General features: G+C 37.9%; 1 protein-coding gene across 1 annotated transcript in view; it reads left to right on the top strand.

Annotated features, from left to right (window-relative positions):
* The first annotated feature begins 5,061 nt into the window (after positions 1-5,061).
* LOC135565146 (troponin I, fast skeletal muscle-like) overlaps positions 5,062-24,695 on the top strand; it is a 36,002-nt gene continuing 16,368 nt past the window's right edge. Inside the window, exons 1-3 of the mRNA XM_065011207.1 lie at positions 5,062-5,130; positions 5,728-5,856; positions 6,179-6,268. Of these exons, the coding sequence (XP_064867279.1) occupies positions 5,062-5,130; positions 5,728-5,856; positions 6,179-6,268 (288 nt within the window). The remainder of the gene's footprint in view (positions 5,131-5,727; positions 5,857-6,178; positions 6,269-24,695) is intronic.

Here is a 24,695-nt window from a genome sequence, read left to right as displayed (position 1 = left end):
TAGTCGGTAATAGTCGGTAATAGTCAGTATTTGTCAGTAATAGTCAGTCATTGTTGGTAATACTCAGTAATACTCAATTATGCTCAGTAATAATCAGTAATAGTCAGTAATAATCAGTAATAGTCAGTAATAGTCAGTGATAGTCAGCGATAGTCAGTAATAGTCAGTAATAGTCAGTGATAGTCAGCGATAGTCAGTAATACTCAGTAATAGTCAGTAATACTCAGTAATAATCCAAGCAGTACAGTGAATAGGAACATTAATTTCCTCTTTGAAGTTGAAGACCTTTAGGAAAAATTTTAGGCACTTGGGACCGTGTCCTGGCTGAAGGTTGTTTGTTTCTGTCTGTAACAGCCAAGTCGTGGTGAGAACCGCTGATACCTCACACAGTATCAGATCTTAATGTCAATCAGGAGACTTATAGCTAAACTTAGCCGCTAGTCTCATTCCCCGTGTCTCTTTCAGTGTTTTCATGTATTGTCCACTGTATGTCGGTTGACAGAAAAATGATAGACAACATAATGTACAATTCCAATAGAAAATACTTTATTTAGTGCCGTAACACATTGGATACTTTATGTCCAACCTTTTTGCTTTATGTTATACTTGATGATGATGATGATGATGATGATGATGAATACTTTGTAACATAGTGGTCCCTGGGGGAGGCATAGACTCTTCCTGGCTGTATCACTACCGGCCGTGATTGGGAGTTTAAAAAACATATATATATATATTTCACTTTTATTTAACCAGGTGCGACAAAAACAACAATCACAGAGTTACACATGGGATAAACAAACGTACAGTCAATAACACAATAGAAAAATCTATATACAGTTTGAGCAAATTAAGTAAGGAGGTAAGGCAATAAATAGGCCAATAGTGGCGAAGTAATTACAATTTAGCAAATTACACTGGAGTGATAGATGTGCAGATGGGGATGTGCAAGTAGACATACTGGTGTGAACAAGAGCAGAAAATAAATATGGGGATGAAGTAGGTAGTTGGTTGGATGGGCTATTTACAGATGGCCTGTGTACAGCTGCAGCGATTGGTAAGCTGCTCTGACAGCTGACGTTTAAAGTTAGTTAGGAGATATAAGTCTCCAACTTAAGTGATTTTTGCAATTTGTTGCAGTCACTGGCAGCAGAGAACTGGAAGGAAAGGCGGCCAAAGAGGGTGTGGGCTTTGTGGATGACCAGTGAAATATACCTGCTGGAGTGCGTGCTACGGGTGGGTGTTGCTATGGTGACCAATGAGCTGAGATAAGCTATACCTAACAAAGACTTATAGATGATCTGGATCCAGCGGGTTTGGCGATGAATATGTAGCAAGGACCAGCCAACGAGAGCATACAGGTCGCAGTGTGGGTAGTAGTATGTGATAGACTGCATCCAATTTGCTGAGTAGAGTGTTAGAGGCTATTTTGTAAATGATGTCGTTGAGGATCGGTAGGATGGTCAGTTTTACGAGGGTATGTTTGGCAGCATGAGTGAAGGAGGCTTTGTTGCGAAATAGGAAGCCGATACTAAATTTAACTTTGGATTGGAGATGCTTAATGTGAGTCTGGAAGAGTTTACAGTCTTGCCAGACACGTAGGTATTTATAGTTGTCCACATATTCTAAGTCAGAACCATCCGTAGGGCGCCACACAATGGGCCCAGCTGTCCGGGTTTGACCGGGCAGGCCGTCATTGTAAATAAGAACTTGTTCTTAACTGACTTGCCTAGTTAAATAAAATAAAAAATAAATAGACTTATTGTATGTGTATGATACCAAGGCATGCTTACCTTAGTAGCCTACTAATAGAAAGATTTCCTAGTATGATCCCTGACCAAGGGAAGGATGCTCCCTGACCAAGGGAAGAATGCTCCCTGATCAAGGGAAGAATGCTCCCTGATCAAGGGAAAAATGCTCCCTGACCAAGGGAAGAATGCTCCCTGACCAAGGGAAGAATGCTCCCAGACCAAGGGAAGAATGCTCCCGGACCAAGGGAAAAATGCTCCCTGACCAAGGGAAGGATGCACCCTGACCAAGAGAAGAATGTCTACATGCTATATTGCCTCTGATCATCACGTTGTGCTCAGTTGAGTCATGTTACTGCATGGTGGAAACACACTTTGAACCAGGCTCTCATGTTGTAGAGACTAGCTTTAGTTGGGGCGGCAGGGTAGCCTAGTGGTTAGTAACCGAAAGGTTGCAAGTTCAAATCCCCGAGCTGACAAGGTACAAATCTATTGTTCTGCCCCCCGAACAGGCAGTTAACCCACTGTTCCTAGGCCGTCATTGAAAATAAGAATTTGTTCTTAACTGACTTGCCTAGTTAAATAAAGTCATTTGTAAAAGCTGTTTTGCTTGTTGGGTTGATTGATCATCTAGAACTGAATCTAATGTAGTCTAGTGACTCAGTAGATTCACCACAAGCAGTCATGTCTTTAATAGTTGGCTGTTGATAGATTTTATGGAGGCTGTTTTTAGTACTCGCTCTTATTGTGTCATTGAGATCTGACACCTGACAGAAATCTCTTCTAGAAGGCTCCAGGGTCTGCATCCCAAATGGAAGCCTATTCCCTATATAGTGCACAGGCCCTGGTCAAAAGTAGTGCGCTATATAGGGAATAGAGTGCCATATGGGAGGCAAAAAGGCAACTTCTTGGATTTGTTGACTTTTCACAAACTTCTCACCAGGTGGCAGTATGCACACAACTGTGGACTGGTGTAGTGTTTTAAACACACCACCATGGGGAGTGAGGGGATTAGACAACAGCCACAACGGCTGCCTTTACACAGGCAGAACAATTCTGAGCTTTTGCCTAACTATTGGCTAAAGAGTTGATCTGATTGGTTTAAAGAGTTGATCTGATTGGTCAAAAGATCAATAAGTGGGGGGAAGGATCAGAATTGGGCTGCATGTAAACGCAGTGATAGTAATCCGATCCACCAATCTGGCGTTTGGAGGAGAAAGTTGGATTATGATCATTTGAGACTAGGACTGGCCACCCCACATCCTGGTTCCTCTCCACCTGGCACAGCCAGAAGAGGACTGGCCACCCCCACATCCTGGTTCCTCTCCACCTGGCACAGCCAGAAGAGGACTGGCCACCCCACATCCTGGTTCCTCTCCACCTGGCACAGCCAGAAGAGGACTGGCCACCCCCCACATCCTGGTTCCTCTCTAGGTTTCTAATCTCCACCCGGCACAGCCAGAAGAGGACTGGCCACCCCACAGCCTGCTTCCTCTCTAGGTTTATAATCTCCACCCGGCACAGCCAGAAGAGGACTGGCCACCCCACAGCCTGGTTCCTCTCTAGGTTTATAATCTCCACCGGCACAGCCAGAAGAGGACTGGCCACCCCACAGCCTGGTTCCTCTCTAGGTTATAATCTCCACCCGGCACAGCAAGAAGAGGACTGGCCACCCACAGCCTGGTTCCTCTCTGGGTTTATAATCTCCACCCGGCACAGCCAGAAGAGGACTGGCCACCCCACATAGCCTGGTTCCTCTCAGGTTTATAATCTCCACCGGCACAGCCAGAAGAGGACTGGCCACCCCACAGCCTGGTTCCTCTCTAGTTTATAATCTCCACCCGGCACAGCCAGAAGAGGACTGGCCACCCCACATAGCCTGGTTCCTCTCTAGGTTTATAATCTCCACCCGGCACAGCCAGAAGGACTGGAGCCTGGCCATCTCCACCTGGCACAGCCAGAAGAGGACTGCCACCCACATAGCCTGGTTCCTCTCTAGGTTTATAATCTCCACCCTGGCACAGCCAGAAGTTCCAGCACAGGAGCCTGGTTCTTCCTAGGTTTATAATCTCCCCCACAGCCCTGGTTCCACCGCACAGCCCTCTCAGGTTTATAATCTCCACCCGGCACAGCCAGAAAGAGGCCACCCCACAGCCTGGTTCTTCTCTGGGTTTATAATCTCCACCCGGCACAGCCAGAGAGGACTGGCCACAGCCTGGTTCCTCTCTAGGTTTATAATCTCCACCTGGCACAGCCAGAAGAGGACTGGCCACCCCACAGCCTGGTTCCTCTCTAGGTTTATAATCTCCACCCGGCACAGCCAGAAGAGGACTGGCCACCCCACAGCCTGGTTCCTCTCTAGGTTTATAATCTCCACCCGGCACAGCCAGAAGAGGACTGGCCACCCCACACTCTCTAGGTTTATAATCTCCACCGGCACAGCCAGAAGAGGACTGGCCACCCCACAGCCTGGTTCCTCTCTAGGTTTATAATCTCCACCCGGCACAGCCAGAAGAGGACTGGCCACCCCACAGCCTGGTTCCTCTCTAGGTTTATAATCTCCACCGGCACAGCCAGAAGAGGACTGGCCACCCCACATAGCCTGGTTCCTCTCTAGGTTTATAATCTCCACCCGGCACAGCCAGAAGAGGACTGGCCACCCCACATAGCCTGGTTCCTCTCTAGGTTTATAATCTCCACCGGCACAGCCAGAAGAGGACTGGCCACCCCACATAGCCTGGTTCTCTCTCTAGGTTTATAATCTCCACCCGGCACAGCCAGAAGAGGACTGGCCACCCCACATAGCCTGGTTCCTCTCTAGGTTTATAATTCCTAGGTTTCTTTGGCCTTTCTAGGGAGTTTTTCCTAGCCATCGTGCTTCTACACCTGCATTGCTTGCTGTTTGGGCTTTTAGGCTGGGTTTCTGTACAGCACTTTGAGATATCAGCTGATGTACGAAGGGTTTTATAAATACATTTGATTTTCTGATTTGGTTGTTAAGTAAAGGAACAAGGAACGTGACAGGGGATCTTTCTTGGAACTGGCTTATGTGTGTCATGGCTGCCGTACAACTTTGTGTCGTTTTCATTGGATGGAATTCATTGTTAAAAACCAGCAGAAGATAATTTAACTGTAGTGTTTTACTTCTTCCTCAGAACGGTGAAAGACCAAACAGACATCATGTCTGGAGTGAGTAAAAGTGGATTTCAACATTAGGAAAAAGTTTACAGAATATTTTTTGCATATATCCAGAATTGTATTTATTTTACAAAATGGAACAAAATGGTCATACCTGTTCCTGAACAACAAGAGAATGACATGTATTGTACTCACTCTTTCTGACAGGAAAAAGATGTCATCGAGCCGCAAGCATCATCTGAAGGTAACCAATGGCAACTTCCATGACTTCTTCATGACCTCTCTAAGATTCTATCCAGTTAGTGACTCAACAGAGATCTTATATAAACAGCTTAGAGAGATCTCTTACCTCTTAAACATTATGACAAAAATACCACTTGTGATAATGTACGATTTTTTACAAACAATCCAACCACTTTTTGATAACAAATGTTATATTAACAAATCAAAAATATAAAAGACAATCACTGCTTTGAGGCCTTTCCCTTAGTAAGACTTGACTATTTAAAAAAAAAAAAAAAAAACTACATTTTAAGTGAGAATAAGCATTGGTCTGAAACTGAAAAACAGTGATTCACATGAGCACCGCAATGCCTATTCCACCCATGCTCTACCAAGGTTTTCCAGCCCACAGCTTTGACCTACCACAGTAACCATGTTGGTATGGTACTTCCAGCTATGTGTAGGCAGGTTTCTTAGGATTCAACCCTTCTACCGTAACTAGATCAACACTCCAATTGAAATATAAATGTCATGTAAATGTCTGTAAAATGCTTCAGATAATTCATCTTTCAAGTACGTAAAAAAAAAAGAAGGTTGCTGTGTTGTTGCTGTCCCCCAGAGCCTGATGCTCCAGATCGCCCAGGAACTGATAGCGGAAGAGGAAGCCCAGTCTTTAGAGGACAGGAAGCAGTACATGAGTGAAAATATCACTCCTCTGCAGCTCACAGGATCCATTGCAGAACTCCAGGTATCACATAGGCTGCGTTGAGACAGGCAGCCCAATTCTCATCATTTTATTCACTAATTGTTCTGTTGACCAATCAGCTCTGAAAAATATTTGATATGAAAAGACCTGATGTGATTGGTCAATAGACCTATTAGTAGAAAAAAAAACATCAGAATTGTCTGTGTTAATGCCAGTTGTAGTTGTTATCGTTTCCTTTCACAATATAACAGTACAATTGGATTGCATTTTACACTAGTAATATCCCATTTAACAACAACGTTTGTAATGTAACACATTGGCTGTCTGTCTCGTGTTATGAGTCACTGTGATTGTCTCTGAACAGGACCTGTGTAAGAAGATGCACCAGAAGATTGATGTGATAGATGAGGAGAGATACGACCTGGGCAGCAAAGTTGGCAAAAGTGACAAAGAGGTGGGGTTATATCTGATCTGTAATGGTAAAGAGGTGGGGTTATATCTGATCTACTGTAATGATAAAGAGGTGGGGTTATATCTGATATACTGTAATGATAAAGAGGTGGGGTTATATCTGATATACTGTAATGATAAAGAGGTGGGGTTATATCTGATCTGTAATGGTAAAGAGGTGGGGTTATATCTGATCTGTATTGATAAAGAGGTGGGGTTATATCTGATATACTGTAATGGTAAAGAGGTGGGGTTATATCTGATCTGTAATGGTAAAGAGGTGGGGTTATATCTGATATACTGTAATGATAAAGAGGTGGGGTTATATCTGATATACTGTAATGATAAAGAGGTGGGGTTATATCTGATATACTGTAATGATAAAGAGGTGGGGTTATATCTGATCTGTAATGGTAAAGAGGTGGGGTTATATCTGATCTACTGTAATGATAAAGAGGTGGGGTTATATCTGATATACTGTAATGATAAAGAGGTGGGGTTATATCTGATATACTGTAATGATAAAGAGGTGGGGTTATATCTGATCTGTAATGGTAAAGAGGTGGGGTTATATCTGATCTGTAATGATAAAGAGGTGGGGTTATATCTGATATACTGTAATGGTAAAGAGGTGGGGTTATATCTGATCTGTAATGGTAAAGAGGTGGGGTTATATCTGATATACTGTATTGATAAAGAGGTGGGGTTATATCTGATATACTGTAATGATAAAGAGGTGGGGTTATATCTGATCTGTAATGATAAAGAGGTGGGGTTATATCTGATCTGTAATGATAAAGAGGTGGGGTTATATCTGATATACTGTAATGATAAAGAGGTGGGGTTATATCTGATATACTGTAATGGTAAAGAGGTGGGGTTATATCTGATCTGTAATGATAAAGAGGTGGGGTTATATCTGATATACTGTAATGATAAAGAGGTGGGGTTATATCTGATATACTGTAATGGTAAAGAGGTGGGGTTATATCTGATATACTGTAATGATAAAGAGGTGGGGTTATATCTGATCTGTAATGGTAAAGAGGTGGGGTTATATCTGATCTGTAATGGTAAAGAGGTGGGGTTATATCTGATATACTGTAATGATAAAGAGGTGGGGTTATATCTGATATACTGTAATGATAAAGAGGTGGGGTTATATCTGATATACTGTAATGGTAAAGAGGTGGGTTATATCTGATATACTGTAATGATAAAGAGGTGGGTTATATCTGATCTGTAATGGTAAAGAGGTGGGGTTATATCTGATCTGTAATGGTAAAGAGGTGGGGTTATATCTGATATACTGTAATGATAAAGAGGTGGGGTTATATCTGATATACTGTAATGATAAAGAGGTGGGGTTATATCTGATATACTGTAATGATAAAGAGGTGGGGTTATATCTGATCTGTAATGATAAAGAGGTGGGGTTATATCTGATATACTGTAATGATAAAGAGGTGGGGTTATATCTGATATACTGTAATGATAAAGAGGTGGGGTTATATCTGATATACTGTAATGGTAAAGAGGTGGGGTTATATCTGATATACTGTAATGATAAAGAGGTGGGGTTATATCTGATATACTGTAATGATAAAGAGGTGGGGTTATATCTGATCTGTAATGATAAAGAGGTGGGGTTATATCTGATATACTGTAATGGTAAAGAGGTGGGGTTATATCTGATATACTGTAATGATAAAGAGGTGGGGTTATATCTGATCTGTAATGATAAAGAGGTGGGGTTATATCTGATATACTGTAATGATAAAGAGGTGGGGTTATATCTGATATACTGTAATGATAAAGAGGTGGGGTTATATCTGATATACTGTAATGGTAAAGAGGTGGGGTTATATCTGATCTGTAATGATAAAGAGGTGGGGTTATATCTGATATACTGTAATGATGAAGAGGTGGGGTTATATCTGATCTGTAATGGTAAAGAGGTGGGGTTATATCTGATCTGTAATGATAAAGAGGTGGGGTTATATCTGATATACTGTAATGATAAAGAGGTGGGGTTATATCTGATATACTGTAATGGTAAAGAGGTGGGGTTATATCTGATCTGTAATGGTAAAGAGGTGGGGTTATATCTGATCTGTAATGATAAAGAGGTGGGGTTATATCTGATATACTGTAATGATAAAGAGGTGGGGTTATATCTGATATACTGTAATGGTAAAGAGGTGGGGTTATATCTGATCTGTAATGGTAAAGAGGTGGGGTTATATCTGATATACTGTAATGATAAAGAGGTGGGGTTATATCTGATCTGTATTGATAAAGAGGTGGGGTTATATCTGATATACTGTAATGATAAAGAGGTGGGGTTATATCTGATATACTGTAATGATAAAGAGGTGGGGTTATATCTGATATACTGTAATGATAAAGAGGTGGGGTTATATCTGATCTGTATTGATAAAGAGGTGGGGTTATATCTGATATACTGTAATGATAAAGAGGTGGGGTTATATCTGATATACTGTAATGATAAAGAGGTGGGGTTATATCTGATATACTGTAATGATAAAGAGGTGGGGTTATATCTGATATACTGTAATGATAAAGAGGTGGGGTTATATCTGATATACTGTAATGATAAAGAGGTGGGGTTATATCTGATATACTGTAATGATAAAGAGGTGGGGTTATATCTGATATACTGTAATGGTAAAGAGGTGAGGTTATATCTGATCTGTAATGATAAAGAGGTGGGGTTATATCTGATCTGTAATGGTAAAGAGGTGGGGTTATATCTGATATACTGTAATGATAAAGAGGTGGGGTTATATCTGATCTGTAATGATAAAGAGGTGGGGTTATATCTGATATACTGTATTGATAAAGAGGTGGGGTTATATCTGATCTGTAATGATAAAGAGGTGGGGTTATATCTGATATACTGTAATGATAAAGAGGTGGGGTTATATCTGATATACTGTAATGGTAAAGAGGTGGGTTATATCTGATCTGTAATGATAAAGAGGTGGGGTTATATCTGATATACTGTAATGGTAAAGAGGTGGGGTTATATCTGATCTGTAATGATAAAGAGGTGGGGTTATATCTGATATACTGTAATGATAAAGAGGTGGGGTTATATCTGATATACTGTAATGATAAAGAGGTGGGGTTATATCTGATATACTGTAATGGTAAAGAGGTGGGGTTATATCTGATCTGTAATGATGAAGAGGTGGGGTTATATCTGATCTGTAATGATGAAGAGGTGGGGTTATATCTGATATACTGTAATGATAAAGAGGTGGGGTTATATCTGATATACTGTAATGATAAAGAGGTGGGGTTATATCTGATCTGTAATGGTAAAGAGGTGGGGTTATATCTGATCTGTAATGGTAAAGAGGTGGGGTTATATCTGATATACTGTAATGATAAAGAGGTGGGGTTATATCTGATTTGTAATGATAAAGAGGTGGGGTTATATCTGATCTGTAATGATAGAGGTGGGGTTATATCTGATATACTGTAATGATAAAGAGGTGGGGTTATATCTGATATACTGTAATGGTAAAGAGGTGGGGTTATATCTGATATACTGTAATGATAAAGAGGTGGGGTTATATCTGATCTGTAATGATAAAGAGGTGGGGTTATATCTGATATACTGTAATGATAAAGAGGTGGGGTTATATCTGATCTGTAATGATAAAGAGGTGGGGTTATATCTGATATACTGTAATGATAAAGAGGTGGGGTTATATCTGATTTGTAATGATAAAGAGGTGGGGTTATATCTGATCTGTAATGATAAAGAGGTGGGGTTATATCTAATCTGTAATGATAAAGAGGTGGGGTTATATCTGATATACTGTAATGATAAAGAGGTGGGGTTATATCTGATCTGTAATGATAAAGAGGTGGGGTTATATCTGATATACTGTAATGGTAAAGAGGTGGGGTTATATCTGATCTGTAATGGTAAAGAGGTGGGGTTATATCTGATATACTGTAATGATAAAGAGGTGCGGTTATATCTGATCTGTAATGATAAAGAGGTGGGGTTATATCTGATATACTGTAATGGTAAAGAGGTGGGGTTATATCTGATCTGTAATGATAAAGAGGTGGGGTTATATCTGATATACTGTATTGATAAAGAGGTGGGGTTATATCTGATCTGTATTGATAAAGAGGTGGGGTTATATCTGATCTGTAATGATAAAGAGGTGGGGTTATATCTGATATACTGTAATGATAAAGAGGTGGGGTTATATCTGATCTGTAATGATAAAGAGGTGGGGTTATATCTGATCTGTAATGATAAAGAGGTGGGGTTATATCTGATATACTGTAATGATAAAGAGGTGGGGTTATATCTGATATACTGTAATGATAAAGAGGTGGGGTTATATCTGATCTGTAATGGTAAAGAGGTGGGGTTATATCTGATCTGTAATGATAAAGAGGTGGGGTTATATCTGATATACTGTAATGATAAAGAGGTGGGGTTATATCTGATCTGTATTGATAAAGAGGTGGGGTTATATCTGATATACTGTAATGATAAAGAGGTGGGGTTATATCTGATCTGTAATGATAAAGAGGTGGGGTTATATCTGATCTGTAATGATAAAGAGGTGGGGTTATATCTGATATACTGTAATGGTAAAGAGGTGGGGTTATATCTGATATACTGTAATGGTAAAGAGGTGGGGTTATATCTGATATACTGTAATGGTAAAGAGGTGGGGTTATATCTGATCTGTAATGATAAAGAGGTGGGGTTATATCTGATATACTGTAATGATAAAGAGGTGGGGTTATATCTGATATACTGTAATGATAAAGAGGTGGGGTTATATCTGATATACTGTAATGATAAAGAGGTGGGGTTATATCTGATCTGTAATGATAAAGAGGTGGGGTTATATCTGATCTGTAATGATAAAGAGGTGGGGTTATATCTGATATACTGTAATGATAAAGAGGTGGGGTTATATCTGATATACTGTAATGATAAAGAGGTGGGGTTATATCTGATCTGTAATGATAAAGAGGTGGGGTTATATCTGATCTGTAATGATAAAGAGGTGGGGTTATATCTGATATACTGTAATGGTAAAGAGGTGGGGTTATATCTGATATACTGTAATGATAAAGAGGTGGGGTTATATCTGATATACTGTAATGGTAAAGAAGTGGGGTTATATCTGATCTGTAATGATAAAGAGGTGGGGTTATATCTGATATACTGTAATGATAAAGAGGTGGGGTTATATCTGATCTGTAATGATAAAGAGGTGGGGTTATATCTGATCTGTAATGGTAAAGAGGTGGGGTTATATCTGATCTGTAATGGTAAAGAGGTGGGGTTATATCTGATCTGTAATGGTAAAGAGGTGGGGTTATATCTGATATACTGTAATGATAAAGAGGTGGGGTTATATCTGATATACTGTAATGATAAAGAGGTGGGGTTATATCTGATATACTGTAATGATAAAGAGGTGGGGTTATATCTGATATACTGTAATGATAAAGAGGTGGGGTTATATCTGATCTGTAATGATAAAGAGGTGGGGTTATATCTGATATACTGTAATGATGAAGAGGTGGGGTTATATCTGATATACTGTAATGATAAAGAGGTGGGGTTATATCTGATATACTGTAATGATAAAGAGGTGGGGTTATATCTGATCTGTAATGATAAAGAGGTGGGGTTATATCTGATATACTGTAATGGTAAAGAGGTGGGGTTATATCTGATATACTGTAATGATAAAGAGGTGGGGTTATATCTGATCTGTAATGGTAAAGAGGTGGGGTTATATCTGATATACTGTAATGATAAAGAGGTGGGGTTATATCTGATATACTGTAATGATAAAGAGGTGGGGTTATATCTGATATACTGTAATGATAAAGAGGTGGGGTTATATCTGATATACTGTAATGATAAAGAGGTGGGGTTATATCTGATCTGTAATGATAAAGAGGTGGGGTTATATCTGATATACTGTAATGATGAAGAGGTGAGTTATATCTGATATACTGTAATGATAAAGAGGTGGGGTTATATCTGATATACTGTAATGATAAGAGGTGGGGTTATATCTGATCTGTAATGATAAAGAGGTGGGGTTATATCTGATATACTGTAATGGTAAAGAGGTGGGGTTATATCTGATATACTGTAATGATAAAGAGGTGGGGTTATATCTGATATACTGTAATGATAAAGAGGTGGGGTTATATCTGATATACTGTAATGATAAAGAGGTGGGGTTATATCTGATCTGTAATGATAAAGAGGTGGGGTTATATCTGATATACTGTAATGATAAAGAGGTGGGGTTATATCTGATCTGTAATGATAAAGAGGTGGGGTTATATCTGATCTACTGTATTGATAAAGAGGTGGGGTTATATCTGATCTGTAATGATAAAGAGGTGGGGTTATATCTGATCTGTATTGATAAAGAGGTGGGGTTATATCTGATCTGTAATGATAAAGAGGTGGGGTTATATCTGATCTGTAATGATAAAGAGGTGGGGTTATATCTGATCTGTAATGATAAAGAGGTGGGGTTATATCTGATATACTGTAATGATAAAGAGGTGGGGTTATATCTGATCTACTGTATTGATAAAGAGGTGGGGTTATATCTGATCTACTGTATTGATAAAGAGGTGGGGTTATATCTGATCTGTAATGATAAAGAGGTGGGGTTATATCTGATCTGTAATGATAAAGAGGTGGGGTTATATCTGATCTACTGTATTGATAAAGAGGTGGGGTTATATCTGATCTGTAATGATAAAGAGGTGGGGTTATATCTGATCTGTAATGATAAAGAGGTGGGGTTATATCTGATCTGTAATGGTAAAGAGGTGGGGTTATATCTGATATACTGTAATGATAAAGAGGTGGGGTTATATCTGATCTGTAATGGTAAAGAGGTGGGGTTATATCTGATCTGTAATGGTAAAGAGGTGGGGTTATATCTGATATACTGTAATGCTAAAGAGGTGGGGTTATATCTGATCTGTAATGGTAAAGAGGTGGGGTTATATCTGATCTGTAATGATAAAGAGGTGGGGTTATATCTGATCTGTAATGATAAAGAGGTGGGGTTATATCTGATCTGTAATGGTAAAGAGGTGGGGTTATATCTGATCTGTAATGGTAAAGAGGTGGGGTTATATCTGATCTGTAATGGTAAAGAGGTGGGGTTATATCTGATCTGTAATGGTAAAGAGGTGGGGTTATATCTGATCTGTAATGATAAAGAGGTGGGGTTATATCTGATCTGTAATGATAAAGAGGTGGGGTTATATCTGATCTGTAATGATAAAGAGGTGGGGTTATATCTGATATACTGTAATTCTAAAGAGGTGGGGTTATATCTGATATACTGTAATTCTAAAGAGGTGGGGTTATATCTGATCTGTAATGATAAAGAGGTGGGGTTATATCTGATATACTGTAATGCTAAAGAGGTGGGGTTATATCTGATATACTGTAATTCTAAAGAGGTGGGGTTATATCTGATCTGTAATGATAAAGAGGTGGGGTTATATCTGATATACTGTAATTCTAAAGAGGTGGGGTTATATCTGATCTGTAATGATAAAGAGGTGGGGTTATATCTGATATACTGTAATGCTAAAGAGGTGGGGTTATATCTGATCTGTAATGATAAAGAGGTGGGGTTATATCTGATCTGTAATGATAAAGAGGTGGGGTTATATCTGATCTGTAATGATAAAGAGGTGGGGTTATATCTGATCTGTAATGGTAAAGAGGTGGGGTTATATCTGATCTGTAATGGTAAAGAGGTGGGGTTATATCTGATCTGTAATGATAAAGAGGTGGGGTTATATCTGATCTGTAATGGTAAAGAGGTGGGGTTATATCTGATCTGTAATGGTAAAGAGGTGGGGTTATATCTGATATACAGTAATGATAAAGAGGTGGGGTTATATCTGATATACTGTAATGATAAAGAGGTGGGGTTATATCTGATATACTGTAATGATAAAGAGGTGGGGTTATATCTGATATACTGTAATGATAAAGAGGTGGGGTTATATCTGATCTGTAATGATAAAGAGGTGGGGTTATATCTGATATACTGTAATGATGAAGAGGTGGGGTTATATCTGATATACTGTAATGATAAAGAGGTGGGGTTATATCTGATATACTGTAATGATAAAGAGGTGGGGTTATATCTGATATACTGTAATGATAAAGAGGTGGGGTTATATCTGATCTGTAATGATAAAGAGGTGGGGTTATATCTGATATACTGTAATGGTAAAGAGGTGGGGTTATATCTGATATACTGTAATGATAAAGAGGTGGGGTTATATCTGATATACTGTAATGATAAAGAGGTGGGGTTATATCTGATATACTGTAATGATAAAGAGGTGGGGTTATATCTGATATACTGTAATGATAAAGAGGTGGGGTTATATCTGATCTGTAATGATAAAGAGGTGGGGTTATATCTGATATACTGTATTGATAAAGAGGTGGGGTTATATCTGATCTGTAATGATAAAGAGGTGGGGTTATATCTGATCTGTAATGATAAAGAGGTGGGGTTATATCTGATCTGTATTGATAAAGAGGTGGGGTTATATCTGATCTGTAATGATAAAGAGGTGGGTTATATCTGATCTGTAATGATAAAGAGGTGGGGTTATATCTGATCTGTAATGGTAAAGAGGTGGGGTTATATCTGATCTGTATTGATAAAGAGGTGGGGTTATATCTGATCTGTAATGATAAAGAGGTGGGGTTATATCTGATATACTGTAATGATAAAGAGGTGGGGTTATATCTGATCTGTAATGGTAAAGAGGTGGGGTTATATCTGATCTGTAATGATAAAGAGGTGGGGTTATATCTGATATACTGTAATGATAAAGAGGTGGGGTTATATCTGATCTGTATTGATAAAGAGGTGGGGTTATATCTGATATACTGTAATTCTAAAGAGGTGGGGTTATATCTGATCTGTAATGATAAAGAGGTGGGGTTATATCTGATATACTGTAATGCTAAAGAGGTGGGGTTATATCTGATCTGTAATGATAAAGAGGTGGGGTTATATCTGATCTGTAATGATAAAGAGGTGGGGTTATATCTGATCTGTAATGATAAAGAGGTGGGGTTATATCTGATCTGTAATGATAAAGAGGTGGGGTTATATCTGATCTGTAATGATAAAGAGGTGTGGTTATATCTGATCTGTAATGGTAAAGAGGTGGGGTTATATCTGATATACTGTAATGATAAAGAGGTGGGGTTATATCTGATATACTGTAATGATAAAGAGGTGGGGTTATATCTGATATACTGTAATGATAAAGAGGTGGGGTTATATCTGATATACTGTAATGGTAAAGAGGTGGGGTTATATCTGATATACTGTAATGATAAAGAGGTGGGGTTATATCTGATATACTGTAATGATAAAGAGGTGGGGTTATATCTGATCTGTAATGATAAAGAGGTGGGGTTATATCTGATATACTGTAATGATAAAGAGGTGGGGTTATATCTGATCTGTAATGATAAAGAGGTGGGGTTATATCTGATATACTGTATTGATAAAGAGGTGGGGTTATATCTGATCTGTAATGATAAAGAGGTGGGGTTATATCTGATCTGTAATGATAAAGAGGTGGGGTTATATCTGATCTGTATTGATAAAGAGGTGGGGTTATATCTGATCTGTAATGATAAAGAGGTGGGGTTATATCTGATCTGTAATGATAAAGAGGTGGGGTTATATCTGATCTGTAATGGTAAAGAGGTGGGGTTATATCTGATCTGTATTGATAAAGAGGTGGGGTTATATCTGATCTGTAATGATAAAGAGGTGGGGTTATATCTGATATACTGTAATGATAAAGAGGTGGGGTTATATCTGATCTGTAATGGTAAAGAGGTGGGGTTATATCTGATCTGTAATGATAAAGAGGTGGGGTTATATCTGATATACTGTAATGATAAAGAGGTGGGGTTATATCTGATCTGTATTGATAAAGAGGTGGGGTTATATCTGATATACTGTAATTCTAAAGAGGTGGGGTTATATCTGATCTGTAATGATAAAGAGGTGGGGTTATATCTGATATACTGTAATGCTAAAGAGGTGGGGTTATATCTGATCTGTAATGATAAAGAGGTGGGGTTATATCTGATCTGTAATGATAAAGAGGTGGGGTTATATCTGATCTGTAATGATAAAGAGGTGGGGTTATATCTGATCTGTAATGATAAAGAGGTGGGGTTATATCTGATCTGTAATGATAAAGAGGTGGGGTTATATCTGATCTGTAATGATAAAGAGGTGTGGTTATATCTGATCTGTAATGGTAAAGAGGTGGGGTTATATCTGATATACTGTAATGATAAAGAGGTGGGGTTATATCTGATATACTGTAATGATAAAGAGGTGGGGTTATATCTGATCTGTAATGATGAAGAGGTGGGGTTATATCTGATCTGTAATGGTAAAGAGGTGGGGTTATATCTGATCTGTAATGATAAAGAGGTGGGGTTATATCTGATCTGTAATGATAAAGAGGTGGGGTTATATCTGATCTGTAATGATAAAGAGGTGGGGTTATATCTGATATGTAATGATAAAGAGGTGGGGTTATATCTGATCTGTAATGATAAAGAGGTGGGGTTATATCTGATATACTGTAATGGTAAAGAGGTGGGGTTATATCTGATCTGTAATGATAAAGAGGTGGGGTTATATCTGATCTGTATTGATAAAGAGGTGGGGTTATATCTGATCTGTAATGGTAAAGAGGTGGGGTTATATCTGATATACTGTAATGATAAAGAGGTGGGGTAATATCTGATATACTGTAATGGTAAAGAGGTGGGGTTATATCTGATATACTGTAATGGTAAAGAGGTGGGGTTATATCTGATATACTGTAATGATAAAGAGGTGGGGTTATATCTGATCTGTAATGGTAAAGAGGTGGGGTTATATCTGATCTGTAATGGTAAAGAGGTGGGGTTATATCTGATCTGTAATGATAAAGAGGTGGGGTTATATCTGATCTGTAATGGTAAAGAGGTGGGGTTATATCTGATATACTGTAATGATAAAGAGGTGGGGTTATATCTGATCTGTAATGATAAAGAGGTGGGGTTATATCTGATCTGTAATGATAAAGAGGTGGGGTTATATCTGATATACTGTAATGATAAAGAGGTGGGGTTATATCTGATATGATAAAGAGGTGGGGTTATATCTGATCTGTAATGATGAAGAGGTGGGGTTATATCTGATCTGTAATGGTAAAGAGGTGGGGTTATATCTGATCTGTAATGATAAAGAGGTGGGGTTATATCTGATCTGTATTGATAAAGAGGTGGGGTTATATCTAATCTGTAATGGTAAAGAGGTGGGGTTATATCAGATCTGTAATGATAAAGAGGTGGGGTTATATCTGATCTGTAATGATAAAGAGGTGGGGTTATATCTGACCTGTAATGGTAAAGAGGTGGGGTTATATCAGATCTGTAATGATAAAGAGGTGGGGTTATATCTGATCTGTAATGATAAAGAGGTGGGGTTATATCTGATCTGTAATGGTAAAGAGGTGGGGTTATATCAGATCTGTAATGATAAAGAGGTGGGGTTATATCTGATCTGTAATGATAAAGAGGTGAGGTTATATCTGATCTGTAATGATAAAGAGGTGGGGTTATATCTGATCTGTAATGATAAAGAGGTGGGGTTATATCTGATCTGTAATGATAAAGAGGTGGGGTTATATCTGATCTGTATTGATAAAGAGGTGGGGTTATATCTGATCTGTAATGATAAAGAGGTGGGGTTATATCTGATCTGTAATGATAAAGAGGTGGGGTTATATCTGATCTGTATTGATAAAGAGGTGGGGTTATATCTGATCTGTAATGATAAAGAGGTGGGGTTATATCTGATCTGTAATGATAAAGAGGTGGGGTTATATCTGATATACTGTAATGAGAAAGAGGTGGGGTTATATCTGATATACTGTAATGATAAAGAGGTGGGGTTATATCTGATATACTGTAATGATAAAGAGGTGGGGTTATATCTGATCTGTAATTGTAAAGAGGTGGGGTTATATCTGATATACTGTAATGATAAAGAGGTGGGGTTATATCTGATCTGTAATGATAAAGAGGTGGGGTTATATCTGATCTGTAATGATAAAGAGGTGGGGTTATATCTGATATACTGTAATGATAAAGAGGTGGGGTTATATCTGATCTGTAATGGTAAAGAGGTGGGGTTATATCTGATCTGTATTGATAAAGAGGTGGGATTATATCTGATCTGTAATGATAAAGAGGTGGGGTTATATCTGATCTGTAATGATAAAGAGGTGGGGTTATATCTGATCTGTATTGATAAAGAGGTGGGGTTATATCTGATCTGTAATGATAAAGAGGTGGGGTTATATCTGATCTGTAATGATAAAGAGGTGGGGTTATATCTGATATACTGTAATGATAAAGAGGTGGGGTTATATCTGATCTGTAATGATAAAGAGGTGGGGTTATATATGATCTGTAATGATAAAGAGGTGGGGTTATATCTGATCTGTAATGATAAAGAGGTGGGGTTATATCTGATCTGTAATGATAAAGAGGTGGGGTTATATCTGATCTGTATTGATAAAGAGGTGGGGTTATATCTGATCTGTAATGATAAAGAGGTGGGGTTATATCTGATCTGTAATGATAAAGAGGTGGGGTTATATCTGATCTGTAATGGTAAAGAGGTGGGGTTATATCTGATCTGTAATGGTAAAGAGGTGGGGTTATATCTGATCTGTAATGGTAAAGAGGTGGGGTTATATCTGATCTGTATTGATAAAGAGGTGGGGTTATATCTGATATACTGTAATGATAAAGAGGTGGGGTTATATCTGATCTGTATTGATAAAGAGGTGGGGTTATATCTGATCTGTAATGATAAAGAGGTGGGGTTATATCTGATATACTGTAATGATAAAGAGGTGGGGTTATATCTGATCTGTAATGGTAAAGAGGTGGGGTTATATCTAATCTGTAATGATAAAGAGGTGGGTTATATCTGATATACTGTAATGATAAAGAGGTGGGGTTATATCTGATATACTGTAATGATAAAGAGGTGGGGTTATATCTGATCTGTAATGATAAAGAGGTGGGGTTATATCTGATCTGTAATGATAAAGAGGTGGGGTTATATCTGATATGTAATGATAAAGAGGTGGGGTTATATCTGATATACTGTAATGATAAAGAGGTGGGGTTATATCTGATCTGTAATGGTAAAGAGGTGGGGTTATATCTAATCTGTAATGATAAAGAGGTGGGGTTATATCTGATATACTGTAATGATAAAGAGGTGGGGTTATATCTGATATACTGTAATGATAAAGAGGTGGGGTTATATCTGATCTGTAATGATAAAGAGGTGGGGTTATATCTGATCTGTAATGATAAAGAGGTGGGGTTATATCTGATATACTGTAATGATAAAGAGGTGGGGTTATATCTGATCTGTAATGATAAAGAGGTGGGGTTATATCTGATATATTGTAATGATAAAGAGGTGGGGTTATATCTGATCTGTAATGATAAAGAGGTGGGGTTATATCTGATCTGTAATGATAAAGAGGTGGGGTTATATCTGATATACTGTAATGATAAAGATGTGGGGTTATATCTGATCTGTAATGATAAAGAGGTGGGGTTATATCTGATCCGTAATGATAAAGAGGTGGGGTTATATCTGATCTGTATTGATAAAGAGGTGGGGTTATATCTGATCTGTATTGATAAAGAGGTGGGGTTATATCTGATATACTGTAATGATAAAGAGGTGGGGTTATATCTGATCTGTAATGATAAAGAGGTGGGGTTATATCTGATCTGTAATGATAAAGAGGTGGGGTTATATCTGATCTGTAATGGTAAAGAGGTGGGGTTATATCTGATCTGTATTGATAAAGAGGTGGGGTTATATCTGATCTGTAATGATAAAGAGGTGGGGTTATATCTGATATACTGTAATGGTAAAGAGGTGGGGTTATATCTGATCTGTATTGATAAAGAGGTGGGGTTATATCTGATCTGTAATGATAAAGAGGTGGGGTTATATCTGATCTGTAATGGTAAAGAGGTGGGGTTATATCTGATATACTGTAATGATGAAGAGGTGGGGTTATATCTGATATACTGTATTGATAAAGAGGTGGGGTTATATCTGATATACTGTATTGATAAAGAGGTGGGGTTATATCTGATCTGTATTGATAAAGAGGTGGGGTTATATCTGATCTGTAATGATAAAGAGGTGGGGTTATATCTGATCTGTAATGATAAAGAGGTGGGGTTATATCTGATCTGTAATGGTAAAGAGGTGGGGTTATATCTGATCTGTAATGGTAAAGAGGTGGGGTTATATCTGATATACAGTAATGATAAAGAGGTGGGGTTATATCTGATATACTGTAATGATAAAGAGGTGGGGTTATATCTGATATACTGTAATGATAAAGAGGTGGGGTTATATCTGATATACTGTAATGATAAAGAGGTGGGGTTATATCTGATCTGTAATGATAAAGAGGTGGGGTTATATCTGATATACTGTAATGATGAAGAGGTGGGGTTATATCTGATATACTGTAATGATAAAGAGGTGGGGTTATATCTGATATACTGTAATGATAAAGAGGTGGGGTTATATCTGATCTGTAATGATAAAGAGGTGGGGTTATATCTGATATACTGTAATGGTAAAGAGGTGGGGTTATATCTGATATACTGTAATGATAAAGAGGTGGGGTTATATCTGATATACTGTAATGATAATGAGGTGGGGTTATATCTGATCTGTAATGATAAAGAGGTGGGGTTATATCTGATATACTGTAATGATAAAGAGGTGGGGTTATATCTGATCTGTAATGATAAAGAGGTGGGGTTATATCTGATATACTGTATTGATAAAGAGGTGGGGTTATATCTGATCTGTAATGATAAAGAGGTGGGGTTATATCTGATCTGTAATGATAAAGAGGTGGGGTTATATCTGATCTGTATTGATAAAGAGGTGGGGTTATATCTGATCTGTAATGATAAAGAGGTGGGGTTATATCTGATCTGTAATGATAAAGAGGTGGGGTTATATCTGATCTGTAATGGTAAAGAGGTGGGGTTATATCTGATATACTGTAATTCTAAAGAGGTGGGGTTATATCTGATCTGTAATGATAAAGAGGTGGGGTTATATCTGATATACTGTAATTCTAAAGAGGTGGGGTTATATCTGATCTGTAATGATAAAGAGGTGGGGTTATATCTGATCTGTAATGATAAAGAGGTGGGGTTATATCTGATCTGTAATGATAAAGAGGTGGGGTTATATCTGATCTGTAATGATAAAGAGGTGTGGTTATATCTGATCTGTAATGGTAAAGAGGTGGGGTTATATCTGATATACTGTAATGCTAAAGAGGTGGGGTTATATCTGATCTGTAATGATAAAGAGGTGGGGTTATATCTGATCTGTAATGATAAAGAGGTGGGGTTATATCTGATCTGTAATGATAAAGAGGTGGGGTTATATCTGATCTGTAATGATAAAGAGGTGGGGTTATATCTGATCTGTAATGATAAAGAGGTGGGGTTATATCTGATCTGTAATGATAAAGAGGTGTGGTTATATCTGATCTGTAATGATAAAGAGGTGGGGTTATATCTGATATGTAATGATAAAGAGGTGGGGTTATATCTGATCTGTAATGATAAAGAGGTGGGGTTATATCTGATATGTAATGATAAAGAGGTGGGGTTATATCTGATCTGTAATGATAAAGAGGTGGGGTTATATCTGATATACTGTAATGGTAAAGAGGTGGGGTTATATCTGATCTGTAATGATAAAGAGGTGGGGTTATATCTGATCTGTATTGATAAAGAGGTGGGGTTATATCTGATCTGTAATGGTAAAGAGGTGGGGTTATATCTGATATACTGTAATGATAAAGAGGTGGGGTAATATCTGATATACTGTAATGGTAAAGAGGTGGGGTTATATCTGATATACTGTAATGGTAAAGAGGTGGGGTTATATCTGATATACTGTAATGATAAAGAGGTGGGGTTATATCTGATCTGTAATGGTAAAGAGGTGGGGTTATATCTGATCTGTAATGATAAAGAGGTGGGGTTATATCTGATCTGTAATGGTAAAGAGGTGGGGTTATATCTGATCTGTAATGATAAAGAGGTGGGGTTATATCTGATCTGTAATGATAAAGAGGTGGGGTTATATCTGATCTGTAATGATAAAGAGGTGGGGTTATATCTGATCTGTAATGGTAAAGAGGTGGGGTTATATCTGATATACTGTAATGATAAAGAGGTGGGGTTATATCTGATCTGTAATGATAAAGAGGTGGGGTTATATCTGATCTGTAATGATAAAGAGGTGGGGTTATATCTGATATACTGTAATGATAAAGAGGTGGGGTTATATCTGATATACTGTAATGATAAAGAGGTGGGGTTATATCTGATCTGTAATGATGAAGAGGTGGGGTTATATCTGATCTGTAATGGTAAAGAGGTGGGGTTATATCTGATCTGTAATGATAAAGAGGTGGGGTTATATCTGATCTGTATTGATAAAGAGGTGGGGTTATATCTAATCTGTAATGGTAAAGAGGTGGGGTTATATCAGATCTGTAATGATAAAGAGGTGGGGTTATATCTGATCTGTAATGATAAAGAGGTGGGGTTATATCTGACCTGTAATGGTAAAGAGGTGGGGTTATATCAGATCTGTAATGATAAAGAGGTGGGGTTATATCTGATCTGTAATGATAAAGAGGTGGGGTTATATCTGATCTGTAATGGTAAAGAGGTGGGGTTATATCTGATCTGTAATGATAAAGAGGTGGGGTTATATCTGATCTGTAATGATAAAGAGGTGGGGTTATATCTGATCTGTAATGATAAAGAGGTGGGGTTATATCTGATATACTGTAATGAGAAAGAGGTGGGGTTATATCTGATATACTGTAATGATAAAGAGGTGGGGTTATATCTGATATACTGTAATGATAAAGAGGTGGGGTTATATCTGATCTGTAATTGTAAAGAGGTGGGGTTATATCTGATATACTGTAATGATAAAGAGGTGGGGTTATATCTGATCTGTAATGATAAAGAGGTGGGGTTATATCTGATCTGTAATGATAAAGAGGTGGGGTTATATCTGATATACTGTAATGATAAAGAGGTGGGGTTATATCTGATCTGTAATGGTAAAGAGGTGGGGTTATATCTGATCTGTATTGATAAAGAGGTGGGATTATATCTGATCTGTAATGATAAAGAGGTGGGGTTATATCTGATCTGTAATGATAAAGAGGTGGGGTTATATCTGATCTGTATTGATAAAGAGGTGGGGTTATATCTGATCTGTAATGATAAAGAGGTGGGGTTATATCTGATCTGTAATGATAAAGAGGTGGGGTTATATCTGATATACTGTAATGATAAAGAGGTGGGGTTATATCTGATCTGTAATGATAAAGAGGTGGGGTTATATCTGATCTGTAATGATAAAGAGGTGGGGTTATATATGATCTGTAATGATAAAGAGGTGGGGTTATATCTGATCTGTATTGATAAAGAGGTGGGGTTATATCTGATCTGTAATGATAAAGAGGTGGGGTTATATCTGATCTGTAATGATAAAGAGGTGGGGTTATATCTGATCTGTAATGGTAAAGAGGTGGGGTTATATCTGATCTGTAATGGTAAAGAGGTGGGGTTATATCTGATCTGTAATGGTAAAGAGGTGGGGTTATATCTGATCTGTATTGATAAAGAGGTGGGGTTATATCTGATATACTGTAATGATAAAGAGGTGGGGTTATATCTGATCTGTAATGATAAAGAGGTGGGGTTATATCTGATCTGTAATGGTAAAGAGGTGGGGTTATATCTGATATACTGTAATGATGAAGAGGTGGGGTTATATCTGATATACTGTATTGATAAAGAGGTGGGGTTATATCTGATATGTAATGATAAAGAGGTGGGGTTATATCTGATCTGTAATGATAAAGAGGTGGGGTTATATCTGATATGTAATGATAAAGAGGTGGGGTTATATCTGATATGTAATGATAAAGAGGTGGGGTTATATCTGATATACTGTAATGATAAAGAGGTGGGGTTATATCTGATCTGTAATGGTAAAGAGGTGGGGTTATATCTAATCTGTAATGATAAAGAGGTGGGGTTATATCTGATATACTGTAATGATAAAGAGGTGGGGTTATATCTGATATACTGTAATGATAAAGAGGTGGGGTTATATCTGATCTGTAATGATAAAGAG

The sequence above is a fragment of the Oncorhynchus nerka genome, linkage group LG27, assembly GCF_034236695.1.
Source record: "Oncorhynchus nerka isolate Pitt River linkage group LG27, Oner_Uvic_2.0, whole genome shotgun sequence".
NCBI classification, from domain to species: Eukaryota; Metazoa; Chordata; class Actinopteri; order Salmoniformes; family Salmonidae; genus Oncorhynchus; species Oncorhynchus nerka.
This window is presented reverse-complemented; position numbering and strand designations above follow the sequence as displayed.